Here is a 27,938-nt window from a genome sequence, read left to right on the forward strand (position 1 = left end):
CCAGAGAACTGCTCACCCACAAGTCAGGCGACTAATAGTGGTCATGTAAAAGAGGGAGAAGGTTCAGAGTTTATGTACCCTAATGTTGAATTGTCCAGTGCCTAAACTCAGCATGGGGAATATTTAAAAGTGGGAGGTAGACTTCAGTGTCATTTACATTATTTTCATTTTTGGAAAGGATTACCATTATTTTTACTTACTATATTAGACTATTCCTCTGTTTACTTAATACTGCAGACTACAACATTTACTATTGCATTTGCAGTGGGTTTATAATGATAAATAGTAGTAATAATAATAAATAATAAACACAGACTACCCATTTAAAAACCATCACTACAGGTTTTAATTTTTTTTATGTTAATGATTAACAAAATAGCTGGAACAAGAAACTCATGCTACCTGAGGCCCAAACAGAGCTGGCTCTTAAAAGTGAGAATGGCTGATCACTACTCAAAGTTTAATGTGGGAATTAAGTGTCTAATTCCCAGCCATCACAGAGCAGGCCTTGTCAGAAAATTGTTCCATTATTCTGAAAGCCTGGTTTTGTTATGTGGGAGCTTATGAGGAAGTTGGAAAACTTAGTCACAAATACAGGGTTTTTCACCAAAAAATTAGTCTGCCTTTCTTGAAAGCAAGCAAAATTACACCAGAAAATCCTCTGTCTTCTCTGCTCTCTGAGAATAAACCCTGAGAGCTCCAATTTGAAACACTGCCTCCAGTCAGTATTTAATAGGACGCCTCAGGGGAACATTGTGATGCTCCCCTATAAAGTGGTGTTTTCCTTGAGACCTTAGGTAGGTAAGGCTAAAAGAGACCAAGTGCCTGAGGTTATGCTTTTAATGCAGATCCCTATCGTCCTGTCTACTTCATGTGAGAGAAGGCATCACTTATCTTCAGGGAACTAAACTCATGGGTTTGTTGGATCCCTACTGCATTAGGAAAAGCTCAAAGTAAAATTTTCTTTGCAAATACCTCTAGAGGACTACAGATTTTTGGAAAATACCTCATAGTGTATTTTAAGGTAGATGTCATTTTCATGAGGCCTCCTAAAAGTAAAATATGCCTAAGATTCATGGGGTTTAGGGTTTTATCTTTAATTTGAATCTTCTCAGATAGTCTTTTTATTTACAGCAAACCAGACTTTAGGATAAAGTCTAGAAAAATGTCTTTTGTTATGTCTTTTATCCTTATTGCTTGCCAGTTGGGATATAAGTGGGAAGAATGATCTAATTTCCAATATAACCTCCACTTAAGGAGAGGAATATCTTCCAAAGAAGAGAATGGTGTTGGTTTGGTTGTGTCTGATGAAGAAGAGGAATGGACGGTCAGCTCTGAACTCACAAGTTTCTGGACAGCACAGAGGCATTGCAAGGAGCCCCATGGAACAACCTGCCTCAGTGCCCTCTTCATTGACTTCCACAATTGTCTTCTGGATGGCCTTGGACATAACCAAGCCACCTTTCACAGAGATTCCCGACAAATCAGCTTTTCCCCAGTCAAAAACATTCATTACTCCCATCTCCTGGAGAGTGTTGTTGAGAACATAACTTTCCTCCATCTTGAACTGGGGCAGGTACACCTTCACTCTCAGTGGTTGCATCGTAGACGAGCTGGTCCATTCTGCCAGTTTTTCGTAGGTGAGGGCACATTCAAGCTGTAGGGTGGTATTGGGAGTAATGAGTGGCACCATAATCAATGCAAGGAAAGGAAGTTCGGTTTTTCCCACTTGTCTTCTGACCATACTGGAGCAATGCTAAAGCATTGCTCTCTATATATGCCACTAGAGAGAAAATGAAGTGATACCTGTTCTAGGCCAGTAAAGTCCTCACAGTCATCGTCAGGAAGAAGAATGAACATGCTCAGTTCATTATTGAAGTACTGGAGCTCTAGGACTTTTGTTTTCAGTTCCTCTACGATGGCCATGTTAAAATATCCTTCTTGAAACATCACCTGCACTTTCCTTCTCTCATTCTGGAACGCGTGAAACATATTAAACGGAAAATACAGAAATTATCACCCTGGTTTTAATTGGTGTCGGCCCTGAGCTTAGAGTTCAGCTCAAAAGCATTATTTAAACTGGTCATGGGTTTAATATACTTGTAGCATTGATATGTTCCTCTCAACTGTAGTCCCAATGAAGTTATCCATTTTAGAAGCATAAAAACTACATTTCCCTTTCTAATGGTGCCAAATTACTTTACTGACAACTTCCTCATTACATCTTTCTTTTTTCTGCTGTGTCAGATGAGGAAACTGATACATCTTATGCAACCATAAATTAAATTCGTCATGAATAATGTATACATTCCCCTGAGATAATTTGTCTTTAATACTTTTTTCCCTGAAAGCACACACTGTTCTGTTCATAAATAGTAGCAGAGAAGCAGAATCGTCTCTTTCAATCTCAAGAGCAGACTATTTTTGAAATAGCACCCTTAGTTGCAAAATCCCCAACAAAGTTAGTGCATGAGCTCAGTGGAATTGGTCCAACAAGGATCTCAGCTGCACAAGAACTTCTGATGTGAATTGGTTCAAACATTTTCATATTTGGTTAGGAAAACAGAGAGAAATACAGTCTTCTGTTGTTCTCACTTAAGACCACTGTTTTGTCTTGGGATAAAAGAGAGGAGAAAAGCCCCCATCTGTTACTATCTGACATCTGACCTCCATCCCCCAGCTGCTTCAGTTCCTGCCCACACTGTACCTTGTTCAGGTGGAAATATGCTTCCTTAGTGTCTTCTTTTTTAAATTCTACTGCCCACTTTCCTTTAAAATATATAGCATTGACCAGGACAAGTACAGTAGAGGGGTCAATAAAACCAGCAGCAAATAGGTCTTTGATTTTACCTTTAAAAATAATGAATTAAGATTAATTATTACTTTGTTCCAGCAATCAGCTGACTTTGACTATTTATAGTTATTTCTTTTAAACTGACAAGTGGTATAATGCTGTCAGACAAATGACAAGTATTTATGTACAGCTTTGGAACAAAAAAAGTCAAGGCATTTTTGTTCTCCTTACTACATTTATTTTCTGTTGAAAAGAAAAAATTGAAGTGCAGGTGTTTAATATAGAAAAATCTTACTATCTTTGGAAAAAAATTAGAGAGTGATATTCATAAGTGGTTCAATTGCAAACCAAAAAACCTGTCAATTTTTTCTTTACCTTTTGTTTCATTTTCAACCCAGAAGTTAATTTTGTCTCTGACTTCTTCTTCAGTGTATTTAAAATTTACTGGTTCCAGTTCTGCTCGATAGAATTTCTTTGTGGAATCCAAGTATTGCTGGAAAGTACAAATTGCAGAAGTTTTTTGAGATGTGATCATTTTTATAAGATAGTTAATTTCATGGCTTCAGGATAGTTCCATGTAGTAGATCAGCAAGAAAGAAATTGGTAAAAAAGGCATTTGTCCCTTTGTGCTTCATGACGGAAAACATTCTGCTGTGCTCCTCACTCCTAGGAGCTGTTACAAGGGAGACCACAGTCCCTTACCTGAAAGAATGGATAAGTAATTTCTCCAAAGAGCCTGTTGGCAATGGTGAGACAACAGCCTGGTCCAGGTTCACTGACTTCAGCCAACAGAGCCTGGAACTGGGAATGGACTCCTTCATCTTCTTCACACTTCAAACAGGAAAACAGATGTTTCGTGGTAGGCTTGAGCTTTCCTATGCAAAGTTGGACCTGAGGGTGAATTGCAGCCTCTCTCCATGAGAAACCCTACTCCACCCAGCTGACTCAGACACTGGAATAAATGCATCAGGACACCACCTCCTACTCCCCCTGTGCCACACGTACAGAATGACAAAACAGGCCCCCTTCTGGCTCCTCACCTCCAAACCACACTGTATCCTACAGTGATGTCCCTGTGCACACTAAGCAAAAGGCTGCTGGCTTAGAGACTGGGAGAAGCAAGCTCCAAGATGCCTTTGGCATGCTCTCTAGGCAAACCTTTGCAGGTGGCAATTGAATCACTTATCCCATTTTAGATTGGCCCTGCTGTTTTGGTTAGAAGCCCATAATGAGAAGGCTCAGCTGTTGAAATGTGTGATCTCACAAGGCCCCTTAAATAACTAATAAAGGAAGAGTAATAAGCAGATCAGCAAATCTAGATGGAGAGGCTGATCAGCCCTGCTGTGCTTTCTGATTAAGTGATTGTCTTCAAGGAAAAGGGCTGACAAACTGGCTCCTGTTGGTTCAGCTCAGAGCTGCAATTGTGTCTTACCTGCTCAGAAGGGTATCTGTTTTCCTGTCTCGTACTGCTCAAAACTTCTCTGAAATGAAAGACCTGCAATGTAAATGTTGGGTGAATGCAGATGAGTGAAGATACTTCAAAGCTAAAGCAGTGTTGCGAGCCTATCCCAAAACACAGCCAGACTCAGGCCCTGTGGAAAGGCCTCTTTGCTCTTTACCATTAAACCCTTGCAAGTGAACAAATAGTTCTAGGAGACTGTGAGTGCATGAAATCTTTGAAATCTTTCTATGTGAGCAAGGAGGCTTTGGGTGTCCAGAGAAGGCAAGAAACCACATTAAAGGTAGGGAACTCTTCTGAGCTCTGAGAGTGCAGGGATACCTCCAAAATGCTTTCTTTAGCACTGATGTATTCATTGAACAGTCAATTCAGTAATAATGTGTAGTCTGAAGAAATTTGGTATTAGGAACTGCATAATGTATTTTTAAAAGGGCTTTCTGTGTGCATCAGCCCTTTGGATGTTTAGCAACTGTATCAGATGGTACAATCAGCCTCTGCCAGCATTCCCTTTTCAGAACAAAGCCCTACCTTCTCAATCTGCTCAAGTGTGCTGCCCCTGGCTCCGAGGACAACCATTCCAAAGGCAGCTGACAGACTTAGTGGGGAGAAAAAGATGTTTTCATTTCTTTTTCTTTTGTTCAGCTCTCTGAAAAAGTCAAGACAGAACTTGGCATTGGCTGCACTGAGAGAGCACATTGTGGCACTGTGATCACCTGAAACAAGGGTAAAAACAACTTAGGTTTCTCATCTTTACACCTGCTATGTTTAGAAGCCCTGGTAAGGTTTTTGCAATAGCTTGGCTCAATTATTCAGTACTTTGTGGAAATTCCCTGTTCATTGCATTTTGGATTTCACAGTGAATCTGAAAACCAGCACCCTGAATAGCAGAAGAAATGCATTTACAGAAACAGTATTCTGAGTTGAGCTACTTCTCCAGCTCAAGAAATAGCTATGGCTTTGCCACTTAGCCCTAACTTTGTCCTAACCAAACTTCCAGCTCAGTTTATATCCTGATCTTTGTGCCTTCAGTCCTCTAGGCATACTACTTATTAATTACACCCTTGATCATATCTGACTCTTTGTTTCTCTCTAAAAACTTTATGTGTATTACTCAGCTGTGCCTGACATACACATCCTTCTAAGTCTGGTTGCTTAACAAATGTTTGACAGAAAATGGAACTACAGACAGGCTCACTTAGTAAGATTTTGAGCAGAAACACATTATGCATTAGTAGAAAATTCCAGACATGTTTTTTTATCTGAAGCTTAAACTGTTTTTCCTGTGGCTTGAACTCTTTTTCCCATATACCCTTCAGTTACAATCACAATCATTACAAGCAGATCATCTTGAATGTCCTGCAAAACTCTTCATATCTTAGACCTAGAACAGAGTTTCTTTCTCATTAAAGACTTAAAGACGTAGTGCCTGCATCCAGTGAAGTGTTGTAGAAACATCTGATCATAAGTTCAGTATTTTAGAAGTTCCACTATTCTAAGTCACATTTGGTTTGATTCTTACTGAGTCTGAATAATTTCCTACACACATGTAGTAAGCATATTTCCCCTATTTCACAAGAATAATTAAATTATCCATATAAACATTTGAAAGATAGAGCACTATAGAAAGACTATGATCCTATAAGTGTCATGCAGAAGAAGTGGCAAATGATTTTAATCTTCTTTAGAAGCACACTTGGAAAGCAGAAGTTTAGAAGTACCATTGTACAAGTTAAGCACAGATTCATTACACAGCCCATACATTTTAATGTCATCCAAAACATTGTCACTTCTCCAAAATATATCACATGCCATATATATGTGCAAAGGAGGTATATTACTTATGCACATCTTGATCCTTAGATCCTAGTTCTGTCATTTAGAATTAAAGATCATGGAGATATTTACCTTCTCCTCCGTACTGATGGTGTCAACTGGACACTCGAGCTTCTTGACGGAGCTTCTGGAGCAATGGGATATAAAACCATTGCCACTCCCAGTGGCAGCATAAATTTCACTCATGATGAATCACATTCCTGTCTGTTGCAAACAGTTCGTATAATTAGGGGATCTGTTGTGGAATCTCGAATTTTTCTATATCCCTAGGAGTTCAGAAAGAAGTCTCAGTTTTAAATGCATACTAAGATGTAAAAAAAAAAAAAAATCTAAGTAGTAATAAAAAAAGAAAGCAAACTCCTAAAAACAAAGGCAATTTCAGAGTGGTTTTTCACCTGTAAAAAAACATTCATCATCATGTTTCATGTTTTGATGTCAGAAGTGGCACCAATGAATGCAGCGCAGGTTTTGTAGCAGAAACAATTATACTGCTATAACCAGCCCACTGATTTAGTCCTGATCTAAACTGTATCTTAAGTTTAGCCCAGAACTTCCCATTACTCCTCATTTTTGTCAGTGTCTCTGAGGACACCTGATCATTGTCTTGTATTGCTTCAGCAAGGCGTAGGCAGCAGGGACAGAACAACCTGCTAATAAGAAGTAGTATATTTCTGGTGTTATTTTCCTGAGAAATTATCTTTCTTCACATTCAGGTTGATATGGTGTGTGGGTGGGCAAGTATTCGTATGAGTACTAACAACATTGTTTTGTAACAAGTACTTAGTTATCACTACTAAGATGTATTTACACATCAATCCAACCAGATACTGGGCTTCTCTGGTATTTAGGAAACTTTGAAGGCAGTTTCCTATCAGTCATAAAGTACTCATGGGGTTTAATTCCCTTTCAGTTTGAATTTTCCCATAGCTATTTCCTGGGAGGAAATAGAAATTAAAAACACACTGTTCATTCAAGCCCTGAGAACAAGAGAGTCACACCTGCACAGATTTTGCCTGAAGCAATGAAAGCCATGCAGTCTGGTTAAACTCGCTTAACACTGGGACAAGAAAATTTCCCAAAGAAGCATCTGGCTTGCTTTCCTGGTTTCTGGCTGCTCTCCACACAGTCACCTAAAAACCCACCTGCTGAGCCTGTTCCTCAGTGCTGAGCCCTGTTTGACCATCCAGGAGCCACTCCAGCAGTTACATCTGCACCAGCCAAGCAGGGATCAAGGCCACTTCACAGCTGCATCCCCCACACCCACAGTCACACCAGATTTCCTTACCACCACAGAGCCTCTGACATCTCAATCCTTGAAATAATTTAATCATGGTGCAATAAAAAATATCAGCTTGAGCTGGTGCCTCCAAGGAGGGACCCCAAAGAAAGGAGACCTTGGATAAAAGGACACCTTTTACACCCTCACCAGCTAAGTGTGGGAAAGTCCAAGGTCCTTGGCTCCTGCTGCATCTCTGAGTGTCCAGTTCCCTGGCCAGGCCACAGTTCCCAGGGCCCTTTGTCTGCACTGGGTGGGCATTTCACAGCCCCTTGCCTGGGCTCCCACCCAGAGCCCAGCCTGCAGCTGCATCCCGAGCTACCTGCTCTGAATGGATTCCCCAACACTCACCACTGCCACCGACAGGGAACTGCAGAGCAGAACTGGGCAGATGGTGTTTCTCTTCTTGTGGTGATGGGCTGTTCTCTGCAGTCTTATTTTGGGCACTAGTCACAGTTGGAGGAAAAATGTTGTGGAATATGAGGGGATAAGCATACAGGTAGGAGCTACAAGCTGTAACCATTCTAAGTTAGTGTAGCATCCAGGTGTCTCCCAGAACAGAAAAGAGATGGTTTGTGAACAGCAAGACACAACCAAGTATTTGTCTTTCAGGAACACTGGGAATTTTTAATCCAAATTAATACAGTGAATGGAAAATTGCAATCCTGAAGCACAATAATTCATGGCCTTTAGGCACAGGGGTATGTGCTAAAAGCTACAAATACCCTTAAAATACATTCTTCTGTGTAGGAATCTGTTAAAAAAAAGCTCAAGTTATCTAATATGCTCACAGAGTGATACACTACTCTCTTAGCTCCTGCTTAGTTTTCTTATACTTTTAATTCTCTTAGCTGAACAGGTTTCTCCAGGTTTCTTCAACATTGTTTGTTGTTTCTCTGGTTTTGTAGGTGGTTTTGTTCTTAATTCATTTTGAATTAATCTGAAGCTTAACTATGCCTCCATTTTTCCATTTGGTGGATATTTATTTCACACAATTTTTTTGTTAGTGGACAAATTTCAGACAATGGAGTTAGAGAGGCCTTCATTCCCAGAAAGGAACACTCTCTGCTGTTGTTCTAGTCTCCTGCTTTGCTATTTTGTTCTCTTCTAGGTTAGTTTAGTGAAGGTTAGAATGTGGCTTAGGCAGAGATATTTTTTAATGGGAATGTCTGAGAATTCCAGGAACTTTTGTTCAAGCAGATTGAAGGATTTCCTGAATTGTAGGTTTTGAGGAGAATCACTATGCAAATGCTTGCTGGGAAAGGCAAAGCTATAGCTCATCCTGCTGTTGAACAGAGGGCTGGACTAGGACTTGCACTGCATTTTCCAGATCTGTGGCTCCCTTCTTGCTCTTTGAATAATGCAGAGGTTCATTGCAGGCCAGAGAAAAGCTATGAGGATTGAAGATGGTCACAATAGTCTCAGAATCACAAGACTCTCTTTATTCCTTTCCATTAAAAACCTTGCTAAAAGGAAAGGATAAATAGCAGGAGGACTTTTACTAAAGGTTACGGAGAAGTAATTGCTGAGATGCATCATGTGGAAAGGAAGATGAAGATGTAAAAGCACTGCAAGTACAAAGGCACTGACAGAATTTGTTTCAGATAGTTAAACTACTCTGTCAAGAATGCAAATTTCTGCCCTTTTAGCTAGTGGTCCAATGTTTGTCATAGTAAACTTGCTTTAAGGCACAGAGGAATGGATTGCAGACTGACCTGCTTTCTACACCTAAAATTCCATACATTTACATAAAACTGCAAATAGCACTGCATCCTTAGGGATAAGTTTTGCCCAGCACCATTTATCTGTTTGCAGTTATTTTGGCTGAGAGTGACATTTTACTTCACTTTCCAGCCACATTTTTTTAATATTTGTGATGGCCCTGGAGCCAGGACCAAGGGAATGAAGACTTCTCTGCATGATTTTTAAACCACAAAGGTGATTACACGGATGAGATAAGCATAGGAAGGCCAAAGCAAGGAACAAAGAACCAGCTTGTGATGTCAATCAGCAGAACACAACATCACAGCAAGAAGCAATGACTCACTCTGTAAGCAGAACAGACCACCAGCATATTCCTTGTGATTATTCTTTGATTCAAGAGAATGCAAGAAGCTTGGATGTCTCCAGTTGTCCCTTGGCTTTTTCCTCACTGTTTGCAGCCATATGCTTCCCTTGCTGTCGGTGTCTGCAGGACGTAGCAGGGAAGCAGATTCTTGTCGAGGAACCAGAGGATGATCTCAAGTTTGACAGCAAAGGCTTTTCTTGCCCCTTTCATCTTACAAAATGCACCTTCTGCTACCACCCTGCTCAGGTGGTAATTACAGAGTACCTGATTTGTCTGAGGTTGCCTGTGAGTACGTGGAGTTGCTGAATAGCAAGAACAAAACAAGCACTCCTTTGATTTTCACTGGCCAAGAGGGCCCCCCTCCCTGTTTGTCAGACATCTGCTACAACAAATAACAAGTATTATACAATATATCAGAGCAATTAGAGTGATAAAGTATCTGTGGTGATCCACTGAAACTTTAGCATGGCTGAAAACATATCTCTTGAAGTTGAGGAAGTTGGAGATGCTTCAGATGTTGCTGATGGTCTCAGCTCATTTGGGAACCACCCCATGAGCAGATTCTGATATTCATTTCTGTGATCGTCAGGTTGTATGAGTCAAGAACTATTGAAAACCAAGTGTCAGCTTATAAATATCATTGCTGTCTGCTGACTCTCCATTACTGAATTTACTGGCAACAAGGTGCAAGAATTGATGAGTGTGAACTTGGCAGAGACCTGAGTCACCTCATGCTGGTCATTCAACTTGCCAGGGAAAAGCTGAGCCCAGCACTGTCATTTTTCCAAGTGAACCTCTCTGTGCACCAGAAGCTTTTCCACAATTGCAATAAACCCCCTTTACTCCCCAGGGAGACTTAGACGTGACACAAAATAGTCTTCATCTTTGTTTCACTTATCAGCATCCAAATATAGCTCTAGCAATACAGCCAGTTCTGCCTGTTGCACCTTCTCTGCTCACACCCTTTCTCACTTGTTCACAAGCTTTGACTAACAGGAAATTACATTTGTAGGCAGGGATGTGTGCATCTATCTCCTTAACAGACTTCCATAGTGTAAGGTGCTATGACTACACTAATAAATATTTCTGCATTATGTTTTATAATGCTGATTCAGGCTTTATGAGTGATCTCATTTATAGTATTTCTGGATATAATTTCTTTGTGGCAATTTAAGTCATTTTATCAGCCATGTTTATTTACTTTAATAGCAAGTGCAGCATTTTTTAAAGCTGTGTGATACAGAATGTCTATAAGTATTCCTCTCTTTCCTCTGCCTCAGTACATACTTTCTCTTGTCATTCATCATTGTGGGATGCAGTAGAAAGTAAGACATTTCCTTTGCATTTTCAAAAAGAGGTTGTTTTTCTATATTGTTTAGACAGTGAAAAAGACAACAGATATTTTCATGCAATGGAGCTGTTGTTGTTAACTTTGGTTAAAAATGACAGGACTATGACTGGAAGGATCTTTGAGATTCCTGGTGCATCTGCTGCCCTAAGGTGGGATGAAAGATCTAGATTACAGTTGATAGGTGTTTGTTGAACCTATTTTTGAAGGTTCTGGACAAAGTGTTTTCAAATCTCTGTTGCATTTCTGTTCTTCCTTATTCCTGCAGTTTTAACTCAACTTTGTCCTAAGTTGTCCTGACTCTAAATTAAAGCAGTTGCATTCAGTTATATTTAAACTTGAATATGTGCTACTGGCTAAGTTGTTCAAATACTTATTAGTCAATTTATCCTTTTTACAAGATTTAGTATTTGGGAGTGTCTCCCTGGTCATAAAATGTAATTATTGTAGTTGTACTCATAACCAGGAGCTTAACATTACACTAATCACACTACCCAAAACCTGTGGGTATTGTTAGCTACAGAGCTACTTTACCAAATTATGGACTTGGAAACCTGAAACACCCTTCAGGGCTGCTCAGCCCTGTAGCACATTGCATAATTTTCACCATTCTGAGGAGAAAGGTATTGCTTTTGGCCATCAGTCTGGATGTTAAAAATAATTGTTCTTCCTCATTCCTGTGACAATCCTTGTGGTGTGATTTCCATAGCTAGTCAAATTATGCTGTGGCTAGGTAGTCCCATATATTATTTGCATAAATGTTAATGCAGAAATTCTTGCCAGTCCTTACAGCTTGTGAAGTCAGATGTATCATAGGTCCGGAAATAGAGCTTGTTTGCCAGCATTGTGCACATACTTTTTTTTAGTAACTGAGTTTTGAAAACAAAATGAGATCTGAAAATACCCTTCCTAAGCTGCCAAGCACTGTGAAGAACAGGCAGATGAATAATTTGAAAACACAGAGTCAAATTTTCAGTCAATGTGAAGTGACTCAGCTCCAATTGAGGTGTGAAAAGAGAATTTGTTTCCATGGAAAAAGGTTCCTCTTCAGGCCACAGAATAATACAGATGTATAAATGCTATGTTTTCCACATGCTGCCATGGAATTCATACAATATATTATTTCTTCATTCTGCAATTCAAATTCCTACCTGCCCGGGGTAACCAAGGACTACTGAACTGTCCTGAAAATAAGTTCTCTATATCTCTTCACATTTCTGCTTTCCCTCAGTTCCACTGATTTTTACCATTGATAAAGTTTTTGCTCTCATATTATCCTGGATAAAATTTGACAGCCCTTTTCTCTTCTGGCCTGCCTGTACCCCAGACACATCACCTTGTGATTCCCAGATACTTGTATCCTGGCTGTTTATAAACATTTGTGTATAATCTAATGGGGAACCTGTGACCAGCATCACTTACCAACATCTTTCCTAAGGCAAGGCACTTTTACTACACAGATATTTAAGAAAACTTGACTTAAATGCATTATGCTTCCAAGAACCACTACGTCATGCAGAACATGTAAAGTAGTCCCTGCTATTGTGTTCTTGAGTAACCACTGGATGCAAACAAGAATGTCTTGACAGAACATGATGTTCAATAGCTTTGGTGTTTGGCCTGGGACACCTGAGTGAAATTCACACACAGAAGAGCCTCACATTGTTCCAGATGAAGGCAGATATCTAACTACAGCATGCTGATGAAGGGACATTAAGGGTGGGTGAGAAATCATGGCACAACACTTCCCTTGCAACTCTGTGTGCCAGAGGAACAGAGATCCCATGGTACAGAAGCACACACAGCCAGTGTTGCTGCTGGGGGAAAGTGCCATTTGGCCCTTTCCCTAAATCTCTTCTTTTTTTGTACAAAGTAAACATTACTAGTAAGCCATGGGAGGTAAACAGGATCTGGAGCACCATCAAATGCCTGTGAGGTGACTTCAAAGCTCTGACCCTGCCAGCAAGCTTTCTCATTTGAGATGTCGGAAAGCTTCCCACATCTTCATGCACAGAGCTGAAGTTTACTGTATATTTAAGACGCGGTTAATTTTTTCCTCCTGTATTTGTAAACCAGAAACAGGATGTACCCATAAATATATTCTCCCTTTGTCTGCTTTTATGCTATGTGGAGAAACAAAACTTTGTATTCATTTCTAAACTGAGACTTCAAGATGGCCCTTTTTTCTTCCTGCTCAGCTAGAGAACTGGAACTGAATTCTGTTCTCAGACATGAGTGTAAATCTATCCTAACTCCACCACTGATGTTTTAATAGCTTATAAACACATTTTGTATAATTGCAAAAAAAAATGTGTAGGCAGAATTAGTCCAGAGTTAGACTAGAATTGCTTTTTCAGTACAGTTCAGCAGTGGCCAAAATACATCAACACTGTTTTAGCCAGAAATCCCAAAAGACCACCACATAGGCTGCTATGAGCACAGTCAGCTCCATCCCAGTCACATTCAGTGCACCCCAGAGCAGACATGAGACAATTGCATTAATATATTCTGAAATTATTATGGTACTTTGGTGGGGCTTTCATCCATTATGGACTTCTGGATGGAGAAACACTTTCCCTTCAGCATCTGTATTGTCTGTAAGATTGTTTCCCACTCATCAGGTCAAAGAACTGCCAGGGTGAGAAATTATAGACAGAACAATTTTCCTCCAAGGCCAAACACCTCATGGTCTCCAGGGACCATGGTTTTTCAGGCCCATGTCAAATATCAGAACACTGGAGAAGAATTTTCTTAGAAAGTTTCATAGCGATACCAAATAAACCCTACCTTTTGCGTTCATTGTTATTTTCAGAATGACAGGTCAGAGAAATGAAGGTGAAAGACATTCAAGTTCGTGGTGGTAAATTACACCTACTGTGCCTGTAGTTCAGGGATGAAATGCAACAGGCAAGAGACAGGACATGGCAGATGTTAAAAAGCATTGAGTGCCTAAGGTAACCTTCAAATCAAGGTTAAAAAGCCATACCAATTAAATACTTTGAATATTTTTATTGCTGCCACACTTTACTGCTTCCAAAGGGAGGGCCTGGGAAAAGTATCTGAGGAAAAGAGTGTGGGACAAATCTGTACATATCTCCATGTGCAACATCTGTAGGGAGACTCGCTCAGGACATGAACATGACCTGTGGGTTTCACTGCCTTCATGGCAGCCAAGAGCCTTCCCTCATGGTGGTGTTTAGGCACTGGAGATGGGATTACTGGAGACACGTGGCAGGAAAGCGGGGGATTCATCACTGAGCTGTCTCTAGCTAGGGACCTGGTGGTTGTTGTAAATCAGACCTGCTGTCTGATTTACACAGCACATCATCCAACGCTTTAGACAACCCCACTACAATGGGAGTTTTCATGGCTAAGAGTGAAATAAGAATTAAATAAGCTCCATTGAGTGTGTTCACTGGTTTGAGAAGAGCTCTAAACAGGAAAGGCCCATTATAATTTTTACAGTTGTCTTGGTGTTTTTTCTTGGGTTCAAGAATATAGATACCAGGAAATATCAGTGGAACTTGATAGCAACATGTTATTTATGCCTCACTCCTTTCTACCACAGTATTGTGCTCTCTTTGTGCAGAAAGAAGCAGAACCTGCTCTACCCTTAGGGGGAACAACATAGGCCAAAGTAGAGAACATTCTTGCTTGGATTGTGTAAGATCAACATGAGGAACAGATGAAATACAGCTGAACATATAAGAATTATGGAGGCAAAGCATTCTTTTGGTCACCCCTGTAGCAGCAGCTGCCTCAGTTCCTTCTTCATTTACTTCCACAAAGAAAACTCTTCCCCTATCTGCTCCAGCTAGCTCCACAGGCACTTTAATCTCCTCCATTCCATTTTTTAATAAAGGCTGTACTTTGTGTAAACAGAGTCATGCAGTCAATATCCTGGGTTTTTTGCAAGAACTGCTACATGGTTCAGAAGCACTGACCAAGCTTCAGACACTGTGTTTCACTAAAGTACATCATACTGGATGTGCATTTTTCTCACAACACCGCAGGAAGTTAGACACTGGTATGGGAGCATAACTGAGGTTCTCAGTTCTGGATGTTTGCTGCTGTACTCCAGCTATGGGTCTGATTTCCTGTACCCTAGGCCTAGCCCACATGTTTCAGCAGAACAGTGTGGGGAGCTTGAGGCATCAATGGTTATGGCTTGAAATGTATGTTGGCCTCCTGAGGATTTTTTTGAGCTCCACAGTCATTGTGAGTCTGCACCAAGCAAAACAACAAGCAAATAAGGCAGCAGGGTGGAGTTGTTCCTCTCTGGGGTACAAGAGATACACCAAAGGCCCCTAGGCATGACTTCCAGGATCCTTCATATTCACCACTCATGAGCAAGGAAATGGCTCCATGCTTCCAAGTCCTTCAACCCTGGAGGCTGCTCTGCATCACAAGCAGCAGTCAGTTTTTCCACAGTGTTTCCTTCTGGTGTCTGTGTGCTGAACAATGCCTCTATTTTAGGCCAGTAGGCACTGTGCTCAGCACTGCTCTGGGCAGAATATCACATTTCTCACAGAAGAACAGCAGCTGAACCCATTGGACAAAATGCAGCTAAGTCCCCACTAGACAACATGCAATTATTACATGAATATAATCTGAAAATATGGCTGAGGGGACTTTTCCTGTTATGAAACTCTAGTTTGAGAAAGCCTTTCCCCACAGTGGTCATCCCACTACAATTTAGTGAGACGATTCCTCACTGGGCATGCTGAGGGCTGTGGAAAAGGCAGGACTGGTCATTGCTGGCCCACTTTTGGGAGAGTTTCATGCTGACAGATTGCAGGGGAGAGAAGTGAGAGGCAGCAGAGTGGGCTGCAGTGGGGGTCTCTTGGAAAAGGAGCTGTCAGGGTGTGAGTGGAGGCAGAGCAGCAGCTGGTGCTCTGAGGCTGCAGGCTGTAACTTGGCCTGTGCTAAAAGCTACCTGCCTTGTGAGGCATTGCACAAGAAAATAAGGCATCCATCAGGATTGGTGAGAGAGGTCCTTTGGGGCTGCTTTTCCAGCGTGTTTAAAACTGTCAGTAAGTGCATGGAAAAGCTGGACTCTGTTTCCAAACTGCAGCACTCAAGTGAGGGAGGACTGCAAAATAATCTTGGAGATGTGTAGGTGGCAGTGCTCTTACACAAAAGCTGTGACTTGCCATCCCATAACTAAGAATATCTAATTTCATGCCTGAGGATTCAGATGAAAAAGCTGCACAGCAGCACTCTCTGAAGAGCTGAGAGGAAGCTCACAGCTGACCTACTTCATTCACTATGTTCTTTTCTAGGCAGATATTAAGAAAGTGAAGAAAAATTCATGCTATCAGAAAAATACAGACAAAAATTCTTCCATTGCATTCTAGTTAGGATAGACACCCACATACAGATATTTTTTTTCCTGTTACTGCACTGAAACAGGAATGGCACCAGACCCTGGAAACCAGAACTCATCTATAATGCAGTTATTGAACTGCAAAATTACCAGTCCTGGAATTCTCTTCTTGTGCCTTTAAGCTGCACTCCTTCATGTAAGGACTTCAAAACGAAGGTGGGCAGTTTTGCCCTGCAGCCTACACTGAAGCCTAGTGCCTGAGAGCACTTGGTGCATTCTCTTGAGAGCTGCAGGCCTGAATTCCAGCAAGGGTATGGGATATAGGCCCTTCACCTCCTGAGCCGCATGAATTTCTCCACTACAGAAGTTAAGTACTATTTTGAATTTAAAAATCAGAAAAAAAAAAATAGTCATTGTAATGGTGTTTTTCAGGAGTCCTATTTGAACAGCTTTCTCAAGGTCTGCTTTGAATCCGTTCACTAGATGTTCTCCAAGAATTTACACCTCATCTTACCTTGCTCCTGAATTTCAACATGGGCAAAGTATCTACTAATTGCTCACATCAAGATAGATCAGAGCACGCAAAGGAAAATGCTAACTGCTAGAAAATTTACTGAAGGAGAAAACAAAATGCCTACAAATTTTGGTTGAGGGAATTTTTCTTTCAGATGGCTTTTTGGATGTACATCTTTAAAGCCAGCCTATATTCTCTTTAGGAGAGACATATCATTTTGTAGTGTGTCGTCTTCTTTCTGAAGACATATATAATTCTGTGCATTAAACATGTTCTTCACTGATTCTCCATTATATATAAATTTCAAAAGCACATTACAAATGTTAATTTCCCTCTGAGGAAGACATCACTTATGTTAAACCAGGAAGTTATCAGTGATGTCTCCCTATCAGCTGGAAAGAAGTTTAAATTTTTTCCCACAAGCATTCCCAGATAATGTTTAACTGTAATTTCCATTATTTATATTGCACTTTAAAAAACCTTTCCTCATTCTTCAAAGCATGGAGAGAGCTCTGACTCTCAGATTTGCATCTCAGAACTTCTAAATTCACCAGTCAATAACATGGGAAAAGGAAAACAGATTTCTTGGAAATTCATTGCTACAGTGTTCCACATTGGTAACTTCAGTGGGATGTTTTGGACCATTTTCTTCCTGTTCTTTGAAACCTTAGGATAAATAGTTTGATTCATCCCCATATAAAAGACAGCCTTCTATACTATGAATTAATTAACCATCTTTAGAAATACATGGGTTTGTATCCTGTTCCTGCAGACACCATGCATACAAAATTCTCAATTTGACAATAGAGACTTAGGAGAGTCCAGACAAGTGGTGGAGTCTCCATCTTTGGAGATATCCAAAAGGAATCTGGACTTGCTCTTGGGCAGACCAGCTGTAGATGGCCCTGCTCATGCAGGGGAGGTGGACCAGAGGACCTCCAGGGGTCCCTTGCCACCTCAACCCTATTGTCACCCTGAGCCCATGTGCACATCAAGGAAACAAAGTGTTATCCATATCCAGCAAGCTTAAGGTAAAATTTACTCATATTCTGGATTCAGATCAATATTTGCAATTCAAGGAGCCTAGTGGCAGACCATTTGATTCATAGGTTCTAAACAAAATTGGCTGCAGTGATTATTTTGAAGTAAAACTAGCCATCAAAGGATTAAGAAAGCATTTGGGAGAAAAATACAATTTCTGCTTTTCATTCAGGTGCTCCTCACAGTGTTAGAAAATGGCCCTGATTTTAAGGTGAACAGAGTTTGCCAAAGAAAGTGATAGTATTGGTAGGATTGTGTCTAATAAAGAATAGGAAAGGGTGGTTAGCCATGAACACCTCTGTGAGAGGCAGAGACCTCCTGGCAATGGAAGCTCCTGTGCCAGCCGCCGCCACCGTGCCTTCCTCATTGACTTCCACATAGGCCTTGTGGACAACGTTTGACAGCACCAGAGACTTTGCAAATGTCATTGCAGAAAGGTCAACTTTTGATTCAGTGAAAATGTCAGTCATCCCCATCTCCTGTAGAACCTGGTTGAGGTTAAAGGTGCCTTCCAGCTTGAATCGGGGCAGGTAAACCTCGACTGTTGTCTCAAACATGGCCTCTGAGGAGGCCCACATCATTAAATTTTCATAGGTGATTGTGCTTTCAATCTATAAGATGGGGAGGAAAAGGAGATTAAAATAGGTGAGAAGCTTTGAAAAATCAAGATCTTTACCCAGTGTTAATTCAGACAACTGACATCCAACCCTAGTTTGTGACATGTACTGCCTTACCTGCTCCAGCCCACTGACAGATCCATCAGCCACATCCCCTGGCAGCAGGATGATCATGCTCAGTGACTGCTGAGCATAAGGGAGTTCAAGGATCTGAGCACCCACCTCCTCAATGTAGCCCAGTTTAAATTTGCCTTTCTGATACATCATCTGCACAGGTTTCTTTCTATTCTATTAAAAAGAAAATTAAACAGTCAGTTAGGCAGTTAGGCTGTTGCTCTTACCAACATCTCAACACAACAGGGGAGGCAAGTTAAGTTCCCAACACTCCCACAGCTTACACACAGGGCAGCTCAGCCCTGGACATTGTTATGCTTGCTGCAATGTTCACACTATCTAAGGTGAGTAATGTTAAGATTTACAGAATGCAGGGGTACCTGATTCAGTTTAAAATCCCTCTGAACTGTTTTTTCTTCCTCAAACTTGTGTTCCCAGGATGCTTTAAAGTAGATTACATTCACAAGCACCAGCAATGCATGTCCATCAATCACACCAGGTGCAAAGAGTTCCTTGATTTTACCTAAAGAAAATTTTGACACACAGAAGTATTTGTTAGCTGTGGTTAAGACTCTGGACTGAGACTCTGTGGTTCACAGACTCTATTGGTCTGTGAACTTAGTTTTGGAAAAACTTAGAAACACAGTTCTTGATTTATTCAAAGAACAAAAACAATGTAGGTAAACAAATGGTAGATTCCTCTGCCCTGTAGCCAGCCAGGGAGGATGGGGGTCTCCAGATTTTCCCCTGGTGTTCTGAATCTGCATTTATGGCTGTTTGCAGAAGCAGTTTGTCTAGTCAAGACTTGTAGTTATTACTGCAATTATCAGGCCAGGCATAAGGGTGGGAATAAAAAATATTTGACAGCAAGCATATCTTTAACTCATAAATAATTTAGCCAGTAACTTACTGTAATATTTCAAGAGCAGATGGGAAGACAAACTACCCTTAAACTGCATAAGAGTGAACACACAGAAATGTGAACAGGTCTTTGCGTTTCCTACCCTGGAATTTCATTTGTTGAACCCATGTAGCAAGGCAGGGATAGAATGGCTATAGTTTTGCTTTGCTTTACCTTGTGTCTCACTTTCAACCCAAGCATTAATTTTTCTTCTGGCAGCTTCAACAGCACCATGAAAGTCCACTGTTTGCAACATTGCTCCATACAGTTCCTTGCTACACATTAGAAATTGCTGTAAAGCAAAACAAAGATTATGAATTGGTCAAATCTATCAAGCACTTACTGCCTTTTGAAAGAAATCAATCTCTTGATAGTATTTTAGAAATGGTGAGGGACCTGTTGAATCTATAAGGCAAAATTTCATTTTGGAAATGTTAAGTATCTGAAGTTTATTCAGAAGATCTTTGAAAAAGAGACTCTAATGCATAGGTCAACAATGTAAATAAGTAAAAAGAAAACCAGAAGAATGAGTCTTGTCATGGAGAACTGCATAACTGAGGTTGGGATAAAAAAATTAAAGAAACAGAAAAAAATCAAGACAAGTTGTTCGGTGCTTAGGTATCGAAATAATTGACAGAAAAGCAAAGATGTGACAAACAAGTTAGCCACACCAAGTAGTCTCAAGACCACTCAGCCTTTCAGTAGGAAAGGAGCAAGAAGCTCAGCAGAGCAGTCCTGTGCATGAATCTGTACAACCTCCCTGGAGATAAACCCTCCCCAAGCTTACTGCTGCCTCAGCTGTCCCACTTGCAAGACCTGGAGTAGGCAGTTTACAGACAGATTGAATAGGCTGGTTTTGGCTGTAGGTTCTCCTCTGGCCGAGTGCACACATCTGAAAAATGTGCCAAAATTTATCAGATTCCTGCTTTATTTTTGCTCTATAGCCTTTGATATCCACAGGGTGGTTTGTTTCTGTTTGGGTTTTTTTACTTGTTGTGTTCTTTTAATAAAAGTATGGAAAGTTGACAGCCTCGAGAGCTATAGCTCCATGTAGCACATCATGTGCTCCAAAACACACACAAGAGGGGGGAACAGTGAGGCTCACAGTTCCAGAGAAGCTTGAGGTCATGGCCACAGCAATTAGCAGGTGACTTACCTGCCGGAGCTCAAATCCTTGTTGCATAAAGAGATTGTTGGCCAAGGTTAAAATGTACTTTTCACCAAGATTTTGTAGTTGCAAAAGCAGCTCCTGGAACACTTTATGGTTAAGGTCTCCCTCCTTGTTACACTGGGAGTAACACAAACATAACAATTAAAATGATTCCTCTGTACAGCTTTGGTTGCTAATTTGCATCTTAATTAGATAACGCTATAAGGCTAATTCCTGCTGCACTGAATTTAAATCCAGCTAGTCCAAGCTTTGTAGCCTGATCCTCCTACAGATGAGATCACTGAAGGCTTTGGTATTGACTTACTGGCCCCTAATAAAATAAAACCTTGTATCAGTCATTTCCTAGAGGATCAGGCAGACTCTGAGCATGGGATCTTGACTCCCTCCAGTGGCAAACCCTAGAGTTTTACCTGCACTAACCTACCACCCAGTGAAGGCAGGACTCCCCCACCCAGGACACACCTCTGAGGAGGAAGACTGACTCTCCAGGCTTCCTTCTGGCTCCATTACTGGGGCTGCACTCTCGTGATCAGATCCAAGACTCATTCTTCCTGCAGCTTTCCTGACATGGAGCACCTGGAGGTGAAGATGTCAAGTTATGTCAGTTGTAACTGGGATAAAACCAAATTCCTTGTTTCAATGCTTTGCTGTCCCCTATTGGATAAGTGGTGTAGATTCACAAGAGATGTTTTAGCAGCTTCACTCATCAGCTGAAATGACAGACTTGAACTTGTTCACACGTTCATGTTCAGACTCACTTTTCTATATTAACAAACCAAGAACTTGCACTTAATACCTCAAAATGTTTCTATTTGATTTGTGTTTTCATTGCTATATTTGATTTGTGTTTTCATTGCTACAAAAACAAAACAAAAAGTTGCCCCAAGTAAGGAAACTTAATTTTCTTTAAAAACACCAAAACTGGCTTCTTGCATTGTTCTTAACATTAGCATCAGCTTAAGAAATAGATCAAAACCACAGTGCTCTTAATGGAAACCAGTCCTTGTTTCTACTGTGCAAATACATCACTGAAAAATTTTCAGCAGTTTTTCTATTATAATAATGTTGCATCATACATAGACTTACTCTTATTTTTTAGAGGATATTGATATTGAGCAATTCCCATTGCTTTCCTAAAATAAGCAGGAGTTCCTGTCTAAAGTAGTGATGTGGCAGGGCTATGGTAGCCAGGGGGCTGTAGGGGTGGTCTCTGTACAAAGAGAGCAGACTCAGAGTGTCTGGGTGAGCACCTGGCAGCCACAGCAAAGGTGAACCCACCACACCCTCATGAGAAGTTCTGCGTTAGGATTATTGGTCTTCTACCACTCATGGTAGAGAAGAAGAAAGAGAGAATAAAAGCAGAAAACAAAAGATTGTAGAAATCAGAACTAGCACGGCAGGAAGTAAAGGCACAGTGACTGGAGGGGTGGTCTTCTTCACCTCCTCCTTGCCCACCTCGGTCTCTGTGGGGTGAGACATTTTGACTCTTGAATATCCTAAGGGACAATTGAGCTAATGCTTTCAGCCACCCATGCAATCCCTTCCTTCAGGTGTCTGCAGCTCTCCCCACTGCCCACCCAGACTCCCACTCTCAGGAATTTTGTAGCACCCACAAGAGGAAACGCCTGTCCATAATTCTGAAATAAAGCCTGACATTCTGCCACAGGCTTGGGGAGAGCCAGAGCACCCCACTGTGCTGTATCATCTCCCCTCAGCCAGCCCTTGCAGGGGATAGGGTGAGACTCACACCAGCAGAGGGCAGGGATCACGGTGCTCCAAGCACAGCTGCGAAGGCAGCACCTGTGCCTGCCCTGGTGCAGGTTTCCTGTGAGGCACTCACACGTGTGCTGCGCTGGGATGCCCAGCATTTCCTTTGAGGGAACAGGGAGCGGTGTGGCAGCACCTCACCATGGTTCATCCATACTCACTTTCTCTATCTGAGCAGCAGTGTTGTTTTTTGCACCAAGATGGATCAGGGCCAGGGCAACAGAGATGCTCATAGGAGAGAAGACAATATTTGTATCCTCTGCATTTCTGTTGAGCTTTTTGTAGAGATCGAGGCAAAACTCAGTGATGGGTCTAGACATGGAATCCATCATGAGGTGGCTGCTGAGAGGGAGCACAAAGGAAAAAAAATTTAGTGCAGCTGGCCTAGCTAGACCACACTGTGAAGCATCTGTCTGCCCTGAGATTGTCCCATAGCTGGTTGTTGAACATAATAGACATTTTCTAAATCCTGAAAGTTTTAATCAGCCTTGCACAGATGAGTCTATGATGTGCAGCAGGAGCAAAGGCACAGAGGGTCTGCAAAAGGGACCCGTGCTCACAACATATGTACATTCCTCAGAAAGGACCCTTATTTCAATTTATGGTATTGAAATTAGACAGGTATGGATTAGAATTTTCCTTCTCCACACTGACTTGATGCATACACCTGCATCAACTCTTTCCTCTTAACAACATACATTAATGATAGAAACCTGGTGACAGAAACTAAGCCTGCATATAACCATCTGTGGTAACCAGAGCTGTGGCAAGCGGGTTCCAAACAACAGGTTTCTAAAAATAAAATCACTATTAATTAAATGCCTTCATACATGAAAAAGGCTCATTAACAGCTATGGAGACAACTACATATGGAAACACTAACAGTTTGAAATACACTTTTAACTTCTAATAAGTTTTCCAGGATCACAGATTGAGGCAAGATCCACAATTTAAAATTCCAAACAAAGTAATAGCCCTGAAGAGAAGTCTGTAAGTTCCTGCTTGGTGATGTGACAAGATATGTGTCACTCTCTACTTTTGTACTAGAAACATTTCAGTCTTATACCTCTCCCACGAATCATTAACGTTCAATCCAGTCTGCTAAGAACAAGTTGGGACCAAGTTCAGCTTGGTCCTTGCAAGGAGGAAGCCATCCAAAAAACAGGCAATTAGAAAATCCTCTGCTGAATCTTAGGAGAATTGTGAAGGTGTTGTGTAGATATCAGTGGGATCACATAAAATTTTCTGGAACCATTATACAAACAAAAAAAAAAAAGCCAAACCAAAACAAAAAAACCAACAAAAACCAAAAACAAAAACAAACCCACAAACAACAAAAAACCAAAAACCACATCACTTTCAGTATCAAACAAGCATTTTGGACAAATAGCACTGGTCTGAGTTCCAGAGAGATTATTTATTTAGGGGAAAATACAGAGCCATAGTATGGACAGAAGTCCTTCATGTCTCCCGTGGCACAGATCTGGCTGTCTCTACCTTTCAGCCTGCACTGGGACCAGCATGGGTCAGGTCCAGAGAAAGCTGCCAGAGTTCCACTCTTTTGGAAAAAGGAGTGAGTGCCTACCTAAGTGGTTCTCCCCAGTGCCCACAGATGGCCACAGCACAGCAGGGACTCTTCCTCAGCCCTGTCTGCCCTGAAGCTGCAGCCTGCAAGGTGACGTTAAATGAGGAGCTCCAGTCTGTGTCACCAGAGGTTAAAGGTGGTGCAAAGCTGAACTTCAGGATCTTTTATCAGCAGGACACTTGTACAGCCTGCCCTGGGCTGTTGGTGCTCCTTTGAGACTTGTCTTGAGCCCTCTGGGGAAGGGGTTGCCTCCAGCCAAAACTCTCCTGTCAGCCTCCCACTGAGGCCCCAGTTCTTCTACCACAGCCACAGCTCCCTCCCTTCACAGAGAGTCTGACCTTCACAGAGTTCCCTTTATGCAAAGAGCTGCTCAAAATGCCTTGCACTGTTCTCAAGATGCTGCATGCACTCTATCTCCAGCTCAGCCATGAGCCAGACATGACTTTGCATGGAAAGCTGGGACTCAGGTGCCAGAAGTTACCAGGGCATTGGGAGTTGATATGGCTCAGCCAAGGTACAACATTTGTCTGTGAAACCATCTTCACCTGCAGCAAGTGCCAAACAATGGGAATGAACTCAGCCCACAGGAAAACAGACTGAGCCTAAAACAAACTGGTGCAGAGGCTTGGGAGAGATGAGAAACTAAAGTTTCTGAATGTATAAAGGTAAAACATTTGGCAAATGCAGACATTTCTTTCCATTTGACTAACAAAAGCTTCAATCAATGCTTCATCCTGTTTCTGAGTGATGCTCTGTGGAAAGAACCTGTGATGCTGCAAGAAAACTTCATAGATGTTTCATACTGAGAATTTTGTTTTGCTCTGGAGTCCAGAAGTGCACCTAATGCAAATGGACAAAACAGATGAGAAATACCAAAGGGTTCTTTGCACAGACAAATTAAGGATGAGTTTTATCTTGTTTATTCTGAACACAGCTGGTTTAGCTCTTCTGTTAATATATTTTTATGTAATATGATTTTAATTTTCCTTTTGATAATGCAGTAATCTTACAAGAAGACATTGCACTAAACAATTTCTCTTTTTTTCCACTTTCATAGCTTACTATCCACAACCTTCTGAAAACAAAACAGTGCATCTTCAGTGCTGAAGTTTGTAGTGCTATACTTCCACATCTCTTGAAAGATCTAAAATGGAGCTGTGAAATCAGACACAGTGAATGTGGGGCATGAGGCACTTTGTAGGTGTGTCCCACCTTCAGACCAAGTCAAGGAGAAAAAAAAAAGAGTTAATAATCTTACTCAGTAGGAAAAAGGCAGCTCCACCCCGCCCTGCAGGGAAAGGCTGAGTGCCAAGAATGGAGGGAGAGCCCAGGATATGGGAACAGCTTTTAAAGTGAGTGTCTGGCACACGGATGTGGCCACTCCTTCAGCAAAAGCAGCAGGCTGTCACCAGGGAGACATGCAGGTGCAAACACTACAGCCAACTCCATGGCTTGTGAGTAGGAACTACTTAGAGAGCTGCCCTAGAAATCCAGAGGAAGGGAGGGCAGGCATAGGCTAGTGAAGGAACTCTCTTACTGCACAATGAAACGATTTAGTGAACTTTCCTAAGCTAAAATGGGGTGGGAATAAGTGTATGAATGATTCCACACCACAAAGCCTTCTGTGTAATCTGTGCAATAATTCAATCAGACTTTTGGAGATACTGCAAGGACCACAGCATTTGGAGAACATCTATATGGTGGACAGCAAATGGTAATGTCACTTTTAAATAATCTTGGAGTGGTAAGGAGGGGTGATACAGGATCAAAAGGAGTGTTCCAGGCAGTTCCTAGATGCTGATCCACACTAGCCAAAGCACCTGTGCTGAGCACTATTAGTAGTGCAGAGCCCCTGATGACAGGAGATCCTTTGCATGATGGTTCAGCAGCTTTTAACATGGTCTGGCAAATGGAATTACTGACACTGCAATATGTGAGCAAGAAGCTACCCAGGAAAATAGCTTCCTTCAGAAGGAACCACTGCCTACCACAGACCTCAAAAAATTACAAACTTCCTCCATGGCTGTGTGAAATGATGAACTCCTTTTCTATAACTATTCATGATCTGTTCTCTCTTTATAGATTGTTTTTGGCTAAAGTTAGATGAAATCAAAATAAAAACTATCAAATAATAAAGAAGCCTGTGCTTCTTGAAAGCTGTCATAATTAATGGTAGTATTAGATTATATTATTCAGTCAAGAGGAGGAGGCAGTAAATAGGGTGGAGAAGGTAAGAGACCTGTAGCCTTGCTGTTAAGGTAATTCTGTATTTCATACAAGTTAAGTAAGAAGGAACCTGTTTTGCCTGATGCTACATGATAATTCCCATTGCATGTTTGACTTATTCAATCTGTGTCCCATAAAGGTGTCTTAAAATACATTAATTTCTCATAAACAGAGGGAAATAGAATTGGCAGAAATTTTCTATCCCAGAAAAAGACAATGTGACAGATAGTACTGTCCCCTCACATGAAAATTGGTGGTAGTGACTTTTTTATTTTTCATGACCAAACAAAATAATATACAAAAATAAGTTTCCAAGAGTTTCTGTGCTGATTTGGAATAAAATGGACAAACAGCACATAAGAAAATTTAAATTTCCTATAACACAGCAATTCTGATCATCCCTAAATGGCACAGCACACGCTTTAAATTAAAAACCAATACATTTCAGTACAAAGCAGTTTTTCAAGTGAAATGGTGCCAAGTTCATCTTCCAAACAACCTAGCCTCTCAGTATGCTACTTTTATGCCAGAAAGCTTTTTCCTGACTGTTTTTATTAGTTTGCATCAGCCCCTCTGGTATCTTCTACACCTCTTTCTAGGCCAGTTATTTCTGCATAAACAGGCCCCGAATGTGCATTGGCCTGTTACAGGCTGTAAGGTGGCAAGTCATTTGCTTTGCCTGTGTGCAGGCTTCTCTGCAAGCTTTTAAACAGCATTGCCAAACCCAGGAGCTCATATTTTAATAGCAAAGACTTGCACCCCCACTAGCAAAACAAAATCTGAATGCCACTCCACCCTTTCTCTTTTATAGCGTCATTGTTTAAGAACATAAACAGCTTCCCTGGTAGTGGGGATCAGTGTAAAGGGGAAATGCCTTAGAATCCGCCAAAGGATTGCCTTGCCCTCTCTCTCTTCCAGAGAACATTTCAAGGCTTTTTCTTGTGCCATGGAAATGTGAGTAAAGAAGGAAAATTAACCTGCATTTCTCATGCAGTGGGTCAGGTTGCCTAGGTCACCAGCACCATCGCTTTATATGAAGCCTGTTTCTACCAGAGTGAGTAGAGGTGCTCTGAAAGTGCCTGAACTTCAACCCTTCTGGAGAGATAGGCAGAAAAGCATCTACTTTCTCATACAGCCCAATGAACCCATCAGTTTTGTGGCAAAACCCATCAGTTAGACTTTACTAGGTGGACAGAGAGGTTTTGGGGAAATTTCAGATTCAGAAGCTTGTGAAATTTAGGCAAGAAGCTTTAGATGTGTCCCTAAAATCCTCATTCATGTCCCACTGAAGACCAGCTCCCTTTGTGTGAGCTCTTGAGCCACCTGAATTTTAGCAGTGTGTTTTGCTGTCTGCAGCTTGTAAAGGTATCTCTCTTTCTGCCCAATACGTAAGAATTATGTTTACTTTACTAGCCTGTAGAGTACTTTGGATCAGGGAAAAAAAATAAAAAGAAAACAAAAATCACAGTTATTTTGGAAAAAAAAAAAAAAAGAAGAAAACAATAAAACAACATAGAATTTTTACCTTCTTGCCTGAAGAGGTTAAATGAAGAAGACAACAGCTGAGTTCTGGAGCACGTTCCTGTGAATAATGTATTAAAAAAAAATCTCCCACTCTCTTGTGGGAAAGTTCAGCCTCTACCAATAATTGCTGATAGCAGCATCTTGCTGCTTAATGCAAATGCCATTACCATGTAGTTTCCCCACAGAAGAATGGGAAACCTGTATCTAGCAATATGCTATTAGCATTTCTCTCAAGCTGCCCAACAAGTCTGGCAGGCAATATCTGCTGGCAGCATCTCCTGATCACAATGCCAAGCCACTCTCAGCTGGAAAGCTGGTCATTAACCCTAAGAAGACCCATGACTGCACTGCTGTGCTTAGTTCCTTTCAAATTT

General features: G+C 41.2%; 2 protein-coding genes across 5 annotated transcripts; both read right to left on the reverse strand.

The window, feature by feature from the left end:
* Nucleotides 1-1,252: 1,252 nt before the first annotated feature.
* On the reverse strand, nt 1,253-4,949 carry LOC132072795 (leukocyte elastase inhibitor A-like). The gene is made up of 7 exons (XM_059471299.1): nt 4,782-4,949; nt 4,227-4,289; nt 3,497-3,685; nt 3,170-3,287; nt 2,708-2,850; nt 1,807-1,974; nt 1,253-1,657 (listed from the first exon to the last, which is right to left on the reverse strand). Exons 1-7 carry the CDS (start codon nt 4,947-4,949, stop codon nt 1,253-1,255), a joined length of 1,254 nt encoding a protein of 417 aa, XP_059327282.1.
* Nucleotides 4,950-17,625: 12,676 nt separating this feature from the next.
* On the reverse strand, nt 17,626-27,732 carry LOC132072745 (serpin B12-like). Of its 4 annotated transcripts, none has more exons than XM_059471265.1 (8): nt 27,566-27,732; nt 22,391-22,571; nt 20,925-21,038; nt 20,448-20,579; nt 19,466-19,583; nt 18,771-18,913; nt 18,394-18,564; nt 17,626-18,270 (listed from the first exon to the last, which is right to left on the reverse strand). In XM_059471265.1, exons 2-8 carry the CDS (start codon nt 22,559-22,561, stop codon nt 17,866-17,868), a joined length of 1,254 nt encoding a protein of 417 aa, XP_059327248.1. In that variant the 5' UTR covers nt 22,562-22,571; nt 27,566-27,732; the 3' UTR covers nt 17,626-17,865. The 4 variants fall into 4 exon arrangements, with proteins under 4 accessions (XP_059327248.1, XP_059327244.1, XP_059327255.1 ...); XM_059471261.1 differs by lacking the exon at nt 27,566-27,732 and adding an exon at nt 25,073-25,173; XM_059471272.1 differs by lacking the exon at nt 27,566-27,732 and adding an exon at nt 23,815-24,243 and having other exon boundaries at nt 18,499-18,564.
* Between the last annotated feature and the right edge of the window lie 206 nt (nt 27,733-27,938).

This window comes from Ammospiza nelsoni, chromosome 1 (assembly GCF_027579445.1).
Source record: "Ammospiza nelsoni isolate bAmmNel1 chromosome 1, bAmmNel1.pri, whole genome shotgun sequence".
Taxonomy (NCBI): Eukaryota; Metazoa; Chordata; class Aves; order Passeriformes; family Passerellidae; genus Ammospiza; species Ammospiza nelsoni.